A 15,742-nucleotide genomic window follows, 5' to 3' on the forward strand; every position below is an offset into this window, starting at 1 on the left:
CATTTGAACTGGAGCACTGTGCCAGCAGCTGTCCCAGCTGAGGTGAAAGACATATATGGACTAACGATGTGACCAGCATAGATATAACACATGCTAACAAATGCGATGACTCCAAAGAGTTTCAACCCTAATTAGGTTGCCTGAATCATAACACAGTTTTGGAATTGGGCCAGAAAAAACATTTCCTGGGACCGTGTCTTTGAAAATGTAGCTCTTTTTAAATGCCTTCAAAACAAGAACTTTTTTCAATCGATTTCAAAGAAACTAAAAATATAATGTTGATCTATAATATCCATATAAATGTTCTCAATGCGTATATACTTCCAGTAGGTTTAAATACTGAAATCATTAAAAAATTATATTATCAAAATGTTTGTGAGACTGCAATTTAAGCCATAATTATTAGCATAGTCCAATGGTATATATTGGTGAACAGAAGATTAGATTTTTTACTATATTCACTCACCACTTAATTTATGAGAGACAACTGATAGAAATGCAACTGAAACAAGAGAATAGCAAAATGACAGGCGATATACATGTAACGCATCGAAAAACGCTGCAAATCTAACAAGTCCCCTAAGATTTCCTGGCTTCTCTGATTCTTTCGTTTTGTCACATCCACCGCCCCAAGCACTTTTCCGCAGCTGTCTGCCGCCCCAAGTCCTGTTCCGTGGCTTGCCGCCACCTTTTGTACACCCTGAACAATTTCCTGGGGTGGGGTGGGGCTTTGGGGTTCCTGGAGGGAGCCAGAGTATCTCGACAAAGGGGCCCTTCCTCAGTCACCACCTCCTCCCGCTCATCCTGGTCTTCTTTCTCCTGGTCTTGATCCTCCTCAGCCTCCGGTGCCCAATCCAGCTCGTGGGCTGGAGCCTCCCCCTGTCCTTGCGCCACGTCCTGCCTCGGCGCCCTCCCCCCTTGGGTGTTCCTTGTACTGTGGTTGGGAGTCCGCGCCTTGGGTACTGTCAGGTCCTGACTGTAGAGTTGCCTCTAGGCACCTCTGCACTTTTGACACGTTTCAGTTGTGCCCAATAAGAGGCAGCTACCCTGCGTTGCCTCTAATTGAGGGTCCTGTTTAAGTTGCTGTTTCCATGCTTCAGTTGTCTGCTGACTGTTTGTTTGTCGTTGGACACTGTCGTTTGTGTGCTGCTGGAGAATTTGTGGATTAAACATACCTGTTTCTTTGGACATCTGCCTGTGATTACTTCCATGACACGCCCAAACCGTGACACGAATACCCTTTTAATTTGATGTGTGAAATATCTATAACAAATCTGTTATAGAATGTTTTATTTGTTGAGTAGTGGATAACTTGTCAGCTGAAATGTTATTTCAATAAAACAACCTGTGACAACAAGCCACTTGGAACACTAAACCATTAAAAACAATGTTGAGAATGTCTTATTATCTCGTCATTATGTGTTTCGTACCTGGACGGCACCTATAACAGCCTGTAAATAATAACCAGAAAGACATTTTCAATATAGGAAGTGAGAGACAGCTAGTATGTGTGTGTTCAAAAAAAGAACATTGCTCAGAGGAATTGGGCCAGCCTTACAGAGAAAACAAACTTCAAATTGCTAGAGCTGAATGTTGCCGGTTCAAAACGCAGCTTGGACATTTTGTGCAAATTCATAATGTATGATATTTTTTTGTACCATTCGTAACAAGGCCGTAGCCATGCAGTTAACATTGCGGGGGACGAAATCTGCCAGGGGGTCTACGGGTCCTCCCCTGAAAAAGGACTCTTAACCAAAAATATATGTGCAATCTGATTCCTAAGACACCATAATTAATGTTGCTCCAGGACCATCATTGCAACTGACCTGTATTTAGTTGGTTACCCCAGTCCAAAGACAGAACATTCCCCTGCCCCCCACCCTTTGACCTAACCCTTACCTCAGAGACACCTGTGCCTAAGCCTAACCTCAGTAGCAGCTGTGCCTAAACCTTACCTCAGTAGCAGCTGTGCCTAAACCTTACCTCAGTTGTGCCAACATTAATGATGATCTTGTAGGAACAATACCAACACGGCGATATCAGATGTGTCATCAATATTTGCTCCTTTTCTCGCTCACCTCCATGTCATCTGCTCTCCCTTCCCTGTCGGCATCCTCATGCTCTTACCAGAGTGAACATGAAATAAATATTATCAGTAAACAAATGGTGTTTCTTGCCATGAAGTTTTTGAATGGATTACTAACCATTTCTGATCTGAATGGCAATGATTATTATATCAAGAAACATAGACTGCTCTCTTGTACTACTGGATAGTTCTGTCACTGCTCTCAACTTTTCTGAGGTTACCCAAAAAGTTACGAATGTCACTGCCACCCTTCCTCTTGCTCATAATGACACTCACTGTGAATGAAAGCTGACTGTAATCAAAATGCCGGCACTTTAATCAAACAAACATTAATAATGATATTTATTATAAGCAATACAGCTATACAGTCTACTATACGAGTATGCAATAAATGAAAGCTACTACTATTTACATAAATTACACATGCAGCGCGACATAAATGACTATCACTTTACACAGACTTCGTGGGCTTTCTGACAAATATAACGTAATAAAGACATTAACGTTAGTTTAATACACCCGTGAGCACCATTGTTGGTCGCTGGGTGAATGTGTGGCTAATTACCTTTCCAGGTAACTTAGCTATGATAGCTAATGTTAGTGATGGTTGATTGATTAGCACTCGCAAATCGGGTCGTTTTCACCAAAAACATTTGTTTCCACATACAATTACTGACACTTTTTAGCAAAATATTATTTATTTCCACAATTAGGCTACAGTTCCATCCCAAAATGACGTATTGACATTGTCGTTAAAACTATCACAATCTCAAGTGATATAACCTACGTAACTCATATAACATTTTAGTTTTCAACTTTTTAATACAATTGGAAATAATGAAATAGAGTGACAGTACAGTGTTTGACATAATTGGTTTTACCTAGGCTACTCACAGCACTCCAGCAACGGCTTCTGCTGGTATACGGCAACACCAATTGGACAAATCACGCTCAGAACTGCAGTACACCATAATACTAATTGTAGTAATATTGGCAATTTGTTGTGTTTAGTTATGATTATGATTACCTTTGCTAAAAATGTTTTTGGACAGTGGCGCGTGGTTGCCTGTCATAGCATAGCACATTTCTATTTTATAAATATTTTTTTATATTAATATATTAGTGGGGACATTTTGAGCATGTTGAATATTGGGGGGATGTGTCCTTTGTGTCTCCCCCAATGTATATTATAATTATGGCCTTGGTTCGTTTGTCTGGCGTTCATAACATATTATAGGTTTTAATAGCGTTCGTAACATATTATACGTTTAAATAAGGTTCGTAACACATTATACGTTTTGAAAGCGCATTATAATGTAACCTAACATACAGTAAAGTTACATATCATACAATATTGGATTCCATGGATTTACGTAAAATAGTCTATGTATTCCCCTGTGATCTGGTTGCAACTAGAGATCCATACATACATTTTCAATGCTCTTAAGTGGCTCATTAACATTGTGCTTTAAAGTAATATGATGAAATCCCTAAGATCACATTGGTTGCTATGATATCGAAGCAGGGACTTTCAGGCCCCACTCACAGGGCTGTCGCTGCCTGAGTAGCTTGTTTTGAACTGTAAATATTTTTTGAAAGAGTACAATGTACACTTATACCACTTCTTATGAAAATATTTAACATCATTAATAAATTATATCATTTTGAATTGGGGCACCGCCCCAAACCGTTAATGGGTGGTCTCAACTATTGTTGCTAAGCCACATTGTGTCTTGCCTTGAACTCTGAGAAAAGGTAGAAAGTCTTGATATCCATGGACAGAATTGGCACCTGAGACAGAACTGGCACATGAGACAGAATTGTAAATGGTATCTAAAAGACGATTGCACCTACAAATGCAGTCAATGTCACGATTTTGAATATATGGCCACAATATTGGCCCTGCAGTCGCATTTTAGTCTAACTAGGTTTGCTCAAATCACTATCTGAGAAACGTAATGACCCTAACTGAAGAGAGGCCAGGGGGAGTGCGTTTGTGTACTTCAAATCAAGTTGATTTGCTCATTTTCATTTAGTGGGTGGCTTAAATGTGATTGTTTGGACATTAAGAGATTTAACACTCTCACAGTAGCTAAAGTTAGATTGCCAGTGTAAATTTTCGAACGCACCAGAGATTGGTGTCAGTAGGAGAATAGATTAGTGAAAACTAGAATAGGGAGTGGAGATACATTCAAAAGGATAGGCTCTATTGATTAAACTGATTGGCTCGTTCTATCCTGTTAAATCGTTTTTCATCATGTTGTTAATAACCTTTACATGTCTGGCTACCTAACTGTACATTATGTATCACCATAATTTATCAAACCAATGAATGAGTACCGCTGTAATTTTTCTGACCAATGACAGATTTATGCGTAATGTATTACCCAACATGCATTGTGTCATGAAATAACACGCGCGGAAAGTATTGTCCAGTGCCTGTAATATTGTAAGTAGAAAGTTTTACACACAGTTTAGAGGCATACAACACGCCTTATAATGTATAGTTATGTCGTTAGATGACAATACAGAATCCGTCAACAAAAAATTAAATGTATTTTATAGTTATATTGCAAATGCTTACTTGCAAGCTGTTTGCCTAGCTAACTTGTTAGCCTACCTTAGCCCTCCTTCCTTTATGCTTGCTAGCTAAGTAACTATATGCTATAGGTAGTACTAAGACAACACCAGCAAACTATGGACTACGCCAGTTTTGCTGGGAAAGTGATGTATTAATATCAAAACCTAACAAGTATACTGTAACAAACTACTTTCATATATATTTGGTTTTGTGAGGTTTGTACGTTAGTTACCATAGCTAGCAGGGTTCCACTGGAACTAAGCGATTTCGTGTCCCGTCCCCCCCCCCCACCCTCCCATTGCACTAACCACACTGTCTTTTCTTGAACTTGTCTTACTTAGAAAATGACAACAGACAATGGGCCTAACTCTGCTACTATACTGAAAGGTTGGTAATATGTACACAACTTAATGTTTCGAGTAGGTCACCTTAGGTTAAAGCTTTCTCATGCCTTTTCTAATGTCTATAAGCCAAATATGGGGTTTTGATCTTTTCTCTAGATGTTGTTGCATATGTTGATGTGTGGTCATCAAGTAAAACAGAGAATTACTCAAGACCCTTCATCCACCAGCTGCAGGCTATGGGAGCTGAGGTGAGTTTCTTTGTAGTTTTTCCATGTACCGTGGGGTCCTAAACTAAAACTGACATTCATATCTAGTTTAAAATGTTACTTATGCTGTTTGCATGCACGTTTCACATTGTGGTTTTTGTTCATGTATATTTCCAGGTTTCTAAAACCTTTAACAAGCACGTCACCCACGTAGTCTTTAAAAATGGACATCAAGCCACCTGGAATAAAGCCAAGAAGACTGGAGTGAGACTTGTGTCTGTCCTCTGGGTGGCCAGGTAAACCTCAGTTGTCCCTATTTCTATTTCCCCCTGAGATAGTTTTCCTATGAACTGGCATAAAAATAAATGAGACTGCTGCACCTTTTTCTTTCCTTTCCAAAAAAGTTGAAAAGGAAAGTTTTGAGTGAGGAACAGAAGTGTTCAATTTGCTGTGGTCTCTTAATTTTAACCCTTCTGTTCCTCACTCAAAACCTTTTCCTTTCTTAATTTCCAGAGCTGTATATTGTTGGTGGTGCTTTTTGTTCAACCAGATTTTGAAGGCCAAATGCATTTTACATGCTGACCAAAGTGATATATTTAAATCTGGACAGCACGCTAGGTAAATGTTGATTTGAGCAGTTTTAATGGTACTTATTTAGCAGTACTATTAAAACTGCTCAAACAATGGTCCAAATCTTGTTTAATGGTACACATTTTTTAATTGCAAAACGAAAGTAATCGGAATATAAGTTTTACATTTATTGGGTGAAATTAATGTTTTGGTGATCTACTGATTACCGCTTGTTTTAGCATTTGGAATATTAATTGTTGATTTTAATGACTACCAAAATTGTTGGTTCTACATAATATTAGCTATGACAACAATTATGGCTGTTGCAATTATTACATAATTGCCTGATCGTGATTATTTGAGCCAGATCGCAATTATTTTATAGACAACAATCTTTTAACATTCTTTTTTTCACAGTATTTTGATTCCAAAATCATATGTTTCCAATCTGAAAAAGGTTGTTTTAGGCAAATGTTAGAAACTTCTCAACAAATACCATGCAAATTCCATCCATTTCAATCAGTTTGGATGTCTAGCGCCTGAGAGCAGAAGAGTGTTTCACAGCTCTGTGGAAAGTTACAGGTGCAGATAATTTACCGAAACTCATTTTCTTTTTAATTTCTGTATGATTATACCTAGTTTAGAATTGTTTTGCTATGCACAGTAATTTAATTTCACAGTAATGTAAATTTAAAATGTATGGATAGAAATATGTTGTCCCATTGCATATTAAACATTGAAACACATTTTGTTACGTAAGGAAGGCTGTTTCATATAACTAGGCTATAATATTTGCAGCAATGCAAGTGGTGAAATGTCACAATGCGCTGTGAAATGTAATTGCTTTGCGGTTGCGCTCTGCAATCGTTAACAACATTGATTTACTGGTAGTTCCATAGCTGAACACAACTGCACTGCTTTGGGCGCATTTTGGCTTTAAGCCAAATTGAAAGAGGTGAGCCCAATAATTTGGTGGAGGCAAATTGTGAAATTTGCTCCAGAAAGATGGTAGTCAAAAGCGCAAACACCAGAAATCAAAAGAATCGTCTCCGGATCCACCACATATATTTTTACAATTTTATTAGGCTTACACTATATTAGTGCCATAACATTTACAATATAGACAAATTGTTAATCTAGATTATTTGTGCGACAATTAATCGTCAACTAAAATTTCATAAGCGTGACCGCCCTAATTAGAATTAACTGTCTCTTCGGTATCTGTTGGTCTGTGTGGTCAGCAGTTGTTGATTTTGCAATTCTTATGTCTGCCACAAGATGTCACTACCTAACAATTTATATTATGCTGCTCATACTGTTACTCAGATTGTTGTTTCTGAATCTAGATGTAAAGATGATGGTGAACATGTTGATGAAGAGTTGTGTCAGGCAATAAATGATGAAGGCAATCCAGCATTCAAGAAAAAAGCGGTAAGCATAATCATATATTCTTTGCACAATTTAAACAATTAGTGTGTATGATCAGACATGGGATATCATTCAGCAACATTATTTGAAACAATGTATTATTTAGTTGTCTACAATTAAACCATTACTGAATGTTTTTATTTTTTAGTTGATTACATGGGCAAAAGAATATGCAAGTAGATGTTTTTATTTCCTTTCATACAGCATCGTTGTATGCAGCCTAGAGACACTCCTGAGAGGACTCCCGAGAATGACAGACGCATGAAGAAGAAACTGGACACGATGATCAGAGATTTAGTACCAAAATCTCCTTTCAGTAAGAATTCTTATGCCGGACATTCTACTCAAAATAATGAACAGTTGTGCTAGGACGTGTTTTAATATTTTCATGTATTATTCTAAAATAGTTACAGACGTGTCTCCGTACATTATTGATGAAGAGAATGGAATAGTTTACAGTCCTTCGTTGAAACGGTCTGACGCCATGGCACAACGCCTTCAAGAAATGAGAGAGAAAAGGGAAAACCTCTCCCCCACTGGTAGGTTTTATGTGTGTGGACGATTGTCTGCTGTGTATAGTGTTTGCCCCTGTTGAATGTATGCCAGAGTTTTGTGTTATAAAGCTGAGAAATGTGTTAACTCTATGGCTCTCTCTCAGATTCACAGGTGGTAGAATGTAGGTTATCACCAGAGTTCAGTGCTTCTTTTGGGGAAACACCTTCCCGCTCTTTCTTTCCACAAATGGGTAAGTACTTGGACGTAACATGAATTAACTAGTCATAAAAAAGTAAGTACAATCCTGGAAAGTTGTCTTTTTACATATTTGGACACTAATCTAAACTCCAATCACATTCATCAATAAAGGTAACCCAATTCAACAAATTACACCATTGACCTTTTGAATACAGTTCCAATTAGGTGCACCAAAACTGTTGCAAATGGTTAGAAAATCTTTCTGGTGTAACTTTGGAGGGTCCCGCCCTCCTTGAAGATTAGACACTTGTTCTGGTTTGGTCTCCACCATATGGCTCTGTGGTAACACATCATACCAAGATCAAAAGACGTGAAGCCTCTAGAAGAAAGTAAGCCCTGGTAATCTCTGGTACTAGCACGTCTTGCGAGTGTTATGAGTGTAATGTTTTTGTTTTGAAATTTAGCCAAATACCAACCAGTGTTTGGCCGAGATGATCAAACTATACAAGAGGCAATGATGTGTATGAAAGTTCAAATCGGTAATATCCAGAGGTTTCAATACTGATGCAGTAGCAAGCATGTATAGCACATCGTCATAAAAGTGTCTCGCTCATTTTTATTCTTAGATGACATGATGTGTTTCTATAAAAGAAAACAATTCTAACACGCAAAGTCTTAACCAGTCCTGAATTTATAAAAAAAAAATTAATGGCAGGTGTCATCATAATCAGGTTCCAGGGTATTTTTAGTAGGGAACCTGTTCTATAAAAGAATTGACCAGGGTAACAATATTGAGATCATCAAAGTGAGATTTCAGACTAGTTTGCAAATGCTTGTGAAAGTACTTTTGTACAGTACTTTTTCAAGTAAAAATTAAAATTGCAGTTTCTCATAATTACAGATATGATTTATATACAGACTTTTCCCCCCTTTGTTTATATAGGGAAATCAGTCTGAGACCAAGGCCTCTTTCTCAGCTGAGGCCTGTGTACAACAAATACACAATTACATTTTACAGTTTTTCTGTGATTCATTCCATGAATGAGGAGCCTGGTACACAAAAGCAGTTTTCCCCAGTTCTCTATAAGCCCCAGGAATCTCTAAGACCAACCGACTTTGGGAACGTGTTTGATAAGTGCCAGTTTTCTAAGTTATTTTAGAGGTAAGATAGCTTTGCAGTTTATACATTATAGCCCGATTTATAAACAACAACCAGTGTCTGGTCCTCCTGGATACCAGGGAATCCCAGACAACTAGAGTATACAAAAGACAATGATGAGTGTGGAAATTAGCACCAGTAATAAAATACAATGCTGCAAGATAGACTGCATCCAGAGGTTTCAACACAGGCAGATGCGTGGATATACAGCAGATCACCATAATCAAGCACTGACATAAAAGTAGCTTTCACAATATCAGTTATATGCTGGTAAGACAGACATGATTTGTTTCTATAAAATAAACCAATTCTTAGCTTCTTTACCAATTCATTTATGTGAGTTTTGGAATGAAGTTTCTCATCTAACCAAGTCCCAAGATATTTGTAAGAGGGAACACGTTCTAAAACAGAACCGTCCAGGGAACTAATATTAAGTTTAAGATTGTACTATAAGGGACCTAATATTGAACAGCAGGGAACTCAATATAACATAAAATATTTCCTCAGTTATATGGCTGATGGTTATGAAAATTCTGTCCAGGCCTAATGAGGTCAGAATCTATCTTTTTTTTTTGCATGATGGAATGATCAACTGTATCAAAAGCCTTTGTAAGCAAGAAGTATAGCAACACAATGCGATATCTCATCCAAGGCTTTGGCAATGTCATTAACAATTAATGTAATTGCAGTAATACTACTAGTCCCTGATCTAAGAGTGTCTAAAGTTAATATCGTGCCACTCTGATCACTGTTTTTTGTGCATCCCCAATGTCACAACGTTTCTCCAGAACACAGCTAAACTACTAAAACAATGTGGTCTGGAAAGATTATTTAAAGGTGGAGTTTTTTTGGCAAAAACAAAAGACTGCCTTTGAACAGAACCTCATACCAACAGTAAAGCATGAAGGGTGGGGCATTATGGTTTGGGGCTGCTTTGATCCCTCAGGGCCTGGTCAACTTGCCATCAGTGAGTCAACCATTAATTCCATATTGTACTAGATAATGTTTGTGGGGAATGTGAGGCCTTCTGTCAAAAAGTGAAGTTATACCGGATATTGACCTTGCAACAGGAAAATGATCCAAAACACAAACAAAGCTACAATGGAATGGCTGAAAATGAAGAAATGGAGGTTTATGGTATGGGCCGCTTCTGAATCCTATCGAAATGATGTGCCTGTGCATGCAATAATTTCGTATCTATCCATATATGTAGAAGAAAAGACAACTTTCACAGGACTCTACTTATTCACATGACTCTGTGTCCAGTATGTCAATTCACATCAGTTTACCAAAGTAGTACAGCATCAATTTATCACTAACTATTCCTCATGATTTTTTCATTTGCAGACCAGGAATCAGATTATGATTTGAATGCTTCTTTGGGTGATCAACCTGGTCACTGCTCAAACAAGGAAGATGGACTGAAGGAACGTCAAGCCACAAGTGAACCACTGGACAACAAAGATTTTCAGCAATCACAGATGTCACCTTGCGTTGATGTGGCCATACAAAAGACATTGGTTCAGAGTCCTTTGCCTGAATCAATGGCTAAAGAAAAAGAGAGTAAACAAGGCAAAAAGTCTAAGAGGACCCAAATCAAAAGTGATTGCTTGGATGCTTGCACGGAAGGTAGCGAGATTGTGAGAACATTGTTTACATTTGACAGTTCCATAGTGGAAAAACGTAGCCAATCATCTAGAAGATGTAACCTGTCGAAAGTCACACCACCCTTCAGGAAAAGCACAACAAAACAGTCCCTTTCTGAAAGTAAGCCAACTGCTAAACTGGATACTTCTTGCATTTTTAGTCACAGTTCTTCAAGTTTAGCAGAAAACCCCAATGTTCATAATTTTCCATCACTAGAGATTCCCACACCAAAATTAAAAGTTGGCCAAAAAAGAAAGTTATCGCTTCCTGCCTTAGCACAATCATGCACTGTCTCAAATTATTCTGACTCTTGTGCAAATGATGATGATGAGGTATTTGAAGACTTCTTTTCTCCTGCTAACAACCCTGGGAAACGACAAGGTCGACTTTTGCCAAGCTTGTCACCCAACACTAATATTCCTTTTGAACTAGAGCATCATTCTAAGCCTTGCAAGAGGAAGAGAGACAATATGAAAACTACAAGGTCTGATTCTGCTAGTGCCAAATCGGGTAAACATGAGGTGCCGTGTGTGAACGAACTATCTAACCGTGTAAACAGCATGTTTGATCAACGTGAACTTGGGCAACTGGACACAAAGAAACGTCCATCCTCAGGGGACAATAATACTAAACAGACTGTGAGTAAAAGAAGCCGGCAGAGCACATTGTCGTTCTCCAGTGTGCTTACGCACTCAACAGATGAACTGACCCGTGTCCCTAATGAGCAAAACCCTTCAACTGGTCCCACACTCCTTTCAGAATCAAGTTTGGCAGTGTCCAGCCAAAGAGCAGACAAGCGAAGAAGGTCAACTTTCTTACCTCTTCACAAGAATAGTCATGGGAAATGTATTACAAGTGTGGAAAGTATGTGAATTCTTAACTCTCTACACTGACGCGTAATCAATGCAATGTCATTTGACATTAGTTTAGCATAGTTTAATCGTCAATAGCTTGTTTACTTTGAACACCTTTGAGTTCCAGATTGTCTCATTGACTGTTTCTTGGCATCATTATCCTAATGAATTTTTACTCTGCATATTGATGTTTCAGTACATCCTGATTCGTGCAGTTATTTTGTTCAAATGCTGAATTTCTTTATTAAATGAGGATTTTCCTAAAACTATAGGAATTCTGTTTTAACTGATGTGACGATGCATTTTCTGATAATAAACGGATGTTAACCTCCGCCTAACAAAGACGTCCTTACTGACAATTTGTTTCTACGTGGTAGCCCTATCACACACACAAGCCCATTTGAATTGAGCAGGAAAAGATGTGCACCTGTGTGTGTGTTTTGTAACGTTTCAACATTTTCAGTTGTAGGCCGAGGAACTGAGAATGCTCCAGCAACTGTCACAGATACAATTTCTGACAATTTAAGCCAACAGCAAAGGAAAGTCAATGTGGTGGACAAGAGAATGGAGAGAAATACAAAGGTAACCAAATCTTCTAAGTTGCAGTTTTTTTTCTGTAATTGTTATACTTGAGCACTGGGAAATGCTTTGAAAATAGTTATCTTGGGGGGGGAAAGCTAATCTGTTGGTTTCAAATGTATTTTTATTTATTGAATAACAAGAGTTGGTGAATTATGCTTGAATACAGGTTGAAGCGTTCACTTGATCAATGTATTCACTCTGATCTCCTAGTGAATTCAAAGCAAAGGAGCAGTGGCAACTTTGCCTTTTTTGTTCCATTCCTTTTGAACACAGCTGCTCAGAAACGCTGTGTAGTTCGCACACAAGTGGTCATGTTGGCCTTTGAAGCTGTTGCCACAGGGGTTCTGCCTGTGTAGTCTTCAGGGGTTCCTGTATTTTACCTCCATCTTGGTAGCAAAACATCCTCATCTGTGGAAATGCACCTGGCTCAGTCTTTTGTGTTCCCCTCAACCTGAACAAAGGTTCAGCTTTTAACGCTACAGAGAAAATGTCTTTCACCGTCCCCAGGAATCCTGTTTGATTGCCCACGTGAACTGTGTCACAGAACACAATTATTATCTAGAAAGATGTAATATTTAGTTTGATCCTGTTGTAGTTTACATTAAGTGATTTTAGTATTATTAGATTGAGTCCCCTCATTTAGTCTCCTACCAACCATCTCGACAAAGGTGGTCGTACCAAGAGTCCAATGAAGTAATTTGCAAGTCATGACAAGAAACAACTTTTGTGCTGCCTGTTTGATAGTGTCCAAATGATCAAACTCAAGTCTGCCCCCCCCCCCCCCCCCCCCCCCCCCCCACTGAGGCACTAGACTTAAGCAAAGCTTATTTAAGAAACTTCTCGAAAAGCCCTTCAAAAGCCATGTTTGATGAAGTTGTTTAGGTTGATGAAGCATGCCATCTGATGTGAGCTTTGCACCCTTTTGCAGTGAAGGGAGTTATCCTGTATATTATGTGTGTTATTCAGCATCTGTATGATTCTGTATTGTGGAAATTGAGGTTGATTTACTTGATTTGTGATGTTTTCCAGATGTACTTTGCCTAAATAATTCCATTGTGTGTGCCCGAACATGTCAATTGTTCTGTTGATAGAATTTTATCCCAGCCATTTAATTCGTTTTCTACGAATTTGTGTTGAAAAATGTCTGGGTTTAATTGTGAAAACTACTACCTTTTCTGTACCCTCAATGGTGCTTTTCAGTCCATTCCGGCCTAGCATGACCTCAGATTAGGACATGGGAAGTCTTTCACTGTATTAATACTGCCTGAGTCATTTCAGTTTGCATAGACCGGCCATCAACGGGACCTCGTCATACCCGAAAGAATTTCCTTCATTTGTGTGAGGCACATTGAAATTGAGCCTGCCGCTATAGTTCACACCAACTCTTTGTCTCGGGTTTATTTAGTGTGGACTCGTTCTTCAATGCCTTCCTTCTTGCTGCACTGCTTCAGTATATCCAATACATAACTAATGCCAAAAATCCCCTTTAAGGAACCTCGAAAACATAGCTATTGAAATCCCTAGTCTCTTGGTGCAGGTGTGAAAAATCAGTAGGAGTGCTAATGTGTTGGGTTGTCCTCTCTTTTTTTTGTTGTTGCTTGAAACGTGTTCAGAGATCAGTGTAGGAGTGTGGCAGTAGGAATATATCCTTTTTCTTGGTTGCACAGAAGAAATTCTACTAAAACTGCTCCCTGTTGATATAAACATTTCTTTACTATTAGCAACAGCTGCTTTCTTTTTAATCTCCCTTAATCAGCGTCCATCATGAGGATTACGGTTGATGTCCATCTTAAAGATAAATAACTTAGTTCTGCACTGAGCAAAGGACAATCCTTTGTGATGAAAGATGACCAAAATCATTCCATGCTTTACTAAAGAAAAACATACCAGTGAGTTCTTTTATGTGTGTTTGTATAGGGGTTTTGGCCAAGTGTGTTATTTTAGGTATGCCAGATTATGCCAGGATCCTTTTGTCACAGAGGATCTAGGTGAATTTGTTGGGAACCTTCAAATGAAAAAAGGCCTTCTCTAAAGCGAGGTCAGAGGACAGGGTAGATTTTTGTGGGGGATTGCAAATACTGTGATTTCTTGCAGTTACGACAGACCTTAGCTTAAGCTCATATACACTTTCCTAGCAGAAAATGCCGTTATTAAACTTTCTCCAACCATGCCTTATGCTGCCTTGTCCAAACACTACAGTGCTAATTCACAACAAGCAACTTCTTAATAAGTCATCACACCTAGCCACATTGATATCACTTACACCCTGTAAAGCAGTGATATATATGGGTCCGCTTGCTGTGTTTTGGTGGATTGTTTTGGCTGCCCCCTGCTCATGAGGCCTTCACCAGACTTCCTGCTGAGGGACTGGAGGAAGGTCCCATACAGGAAAGTGCCTGGTCACCCCCGTCTGTCTCTAACCGCCTCTCAGGTGTTCAGCGCCGATGACCTGCTGTGTGCAGGCCAAGGCACTGTCTTTAGATGAGACGGATGAGCCGGGACCGGACTGACCTACCAATGAATGTCAATATCGGTGCTCTCCAACCTGTTTATCACTGCATGCCCCTGGGGGATTCATTTCCTCTTCACACATCAAATGCAGACATCCGGCATGTGATGTTTTTCGCCTGAAAGAGAGTGAGACCGTGTTTACCTATCCAGAGCTGAACCACTGTGTTGCCCCTCAGTGTCAACAAAGAGAAGTACTAAGCTAACAGTGTATTTGAAAAACTGATGAAGCCTCATCCAGTGCGGTTTTCCCCCTTGTCATTATTTTGGTGTGTACTTTGTATTCAACTGACTGCATCCCGCTGTTCTTTGATGTGCATATAATTTGTTTCCATTGTTGATTTGTCATTTCAGACTCTAAGGACATTAGTTATGACCAGCATGTCCACCGAGTAAGTATAGCCAGCTCTGTTGGTCACATTGACAATTTGGATATTGCGTATCTGTTTGTGTGTTTTTGAACTATGTAGCAATGCTCTGCCTTCTCAAACCGCTATCCTATATATGATGATAGATTTAGAATAATATATTTAAGAACTCAAACGTTCCCCACTTTTCTCCTCCGGTTCTTCAGAAAGCAGAACACGGTGACTCAGGTGGTCAGTGCTCTAGGTGGGTTCTCTGTGGTGGATGAGGTGTGTGAGAGTACTACCCATGTGGTGTCAGGGGGCAACCGACGCACCCTCAATATTCTCCGGGGCATAGCCCGTGGCTGCTGGATCCTGTCTTTTGAGTGGGTATGTTACCGGCGGAGATATTTGGCAATGTCATTTTGCTCATTTCAGTTTCAGAACTCAAAATGTAATGCGTCATACACAGTTGTTTTGCTTTTCCCGGCAACCTGAATATGGTCAGTGATGAACTCTTGTAAATTCCATCCAAACAGATTCTGTGGTGTTTGGAGCAAGGACAGTGGATTCCAGAAGAACCATATGAACTTTCAGATCAGTTTCCTGCAGCACCTGTAAGTAACTGAATATTCTACTACTATGATTGTGAATTACGTAATTGTTGTTCAAATAGTCCCATCGGTAACATCCTGGCTTTTAATAACCAGTCTTTTTAACCACGTTGTGCTACAACT

At 39.1% G+C, this 15,742-nt stretch overlaps 1 protein-coding gene across 3 annotated transcripts in view; it reads left to right on the forward strand.

Annotated features, from left to right (window-relative positions):
* The first annotated feature begins 4,470 nt into the window (after positions 1–4,470).
* mcph1 (microcephalin 1) overlaps positions 4,471–15,742 on the forward strand; it is a 34,589-nt gene continuing 23,317 nt past the window's right edge. The window contains exons 1-13 of one of the 3 annotated variants that reach the window (XM_010888947.4): positions 4,471–4,535; positions 5,009–5,054; positions 5,168–5,259; positions 5,395–5,513; positions 7,134–7,218; positions 7,420–7,531; positions 7,623–7,754; positions 7,874–7,960; positions 10,415–11,578; positions 12,032–12,150; positions 15,013–15,050; positions 15,233–15,395; positions 15,545–15,622. In XM_010888947.4, the coding sequence (XP_010887249.2) occupies positions 5,012–5,054; positions 5,168–5,259; positions 5,395–5,513; positions 7,134–7,218; positions 7,420–7,531; positions 7,623–7,754; positions 7,874–7,960; positions 10,415–11,578; positions 12,032–12,150; positions 15,013–15,050; positions 15,233–15,395; positions 15,545–15,622 (2,232 nt within the window). In that variant the 5' untranslated portion in view covers positions 4,471–4,535; positions 5,009–5,011. Of the gene's footprint in view, positions 4,536–4,580; positions 4,641–4,678; positions 4,883–5,008; positions 5,055–5,167; positions 5,260–5,394; positions 5,514–7,133; positions 7,219–7,419; positions 7,532–7,622; positions 7,755–7,873; positions 7,961–10,414; positions 11,579–12,031; positions 12,151–15,012; positions 15,051–15,232; positions 15,396–15,544; positions 15,623–15,742 lie in introns of those variants that run through there. The other 2 variants (XM_034292795.1, XM_010888949.4) reach the window with 2 other exon arrangements.

This window comes from Esox lucius, chromosome 6, assembly GCF_011004845.1.
Source record: "Esox lucius isolate fEsoLuc1 chromosome 6, fEsoLuc1.pri, whole genome shotgun sequence".
NCBI classification, from domain to species: domain Eukaryota; kingdom Metazoa; phylum Chordata; class Actinopteri; order Esociformes; family Esocidae; genus Esox; species Esox lucius.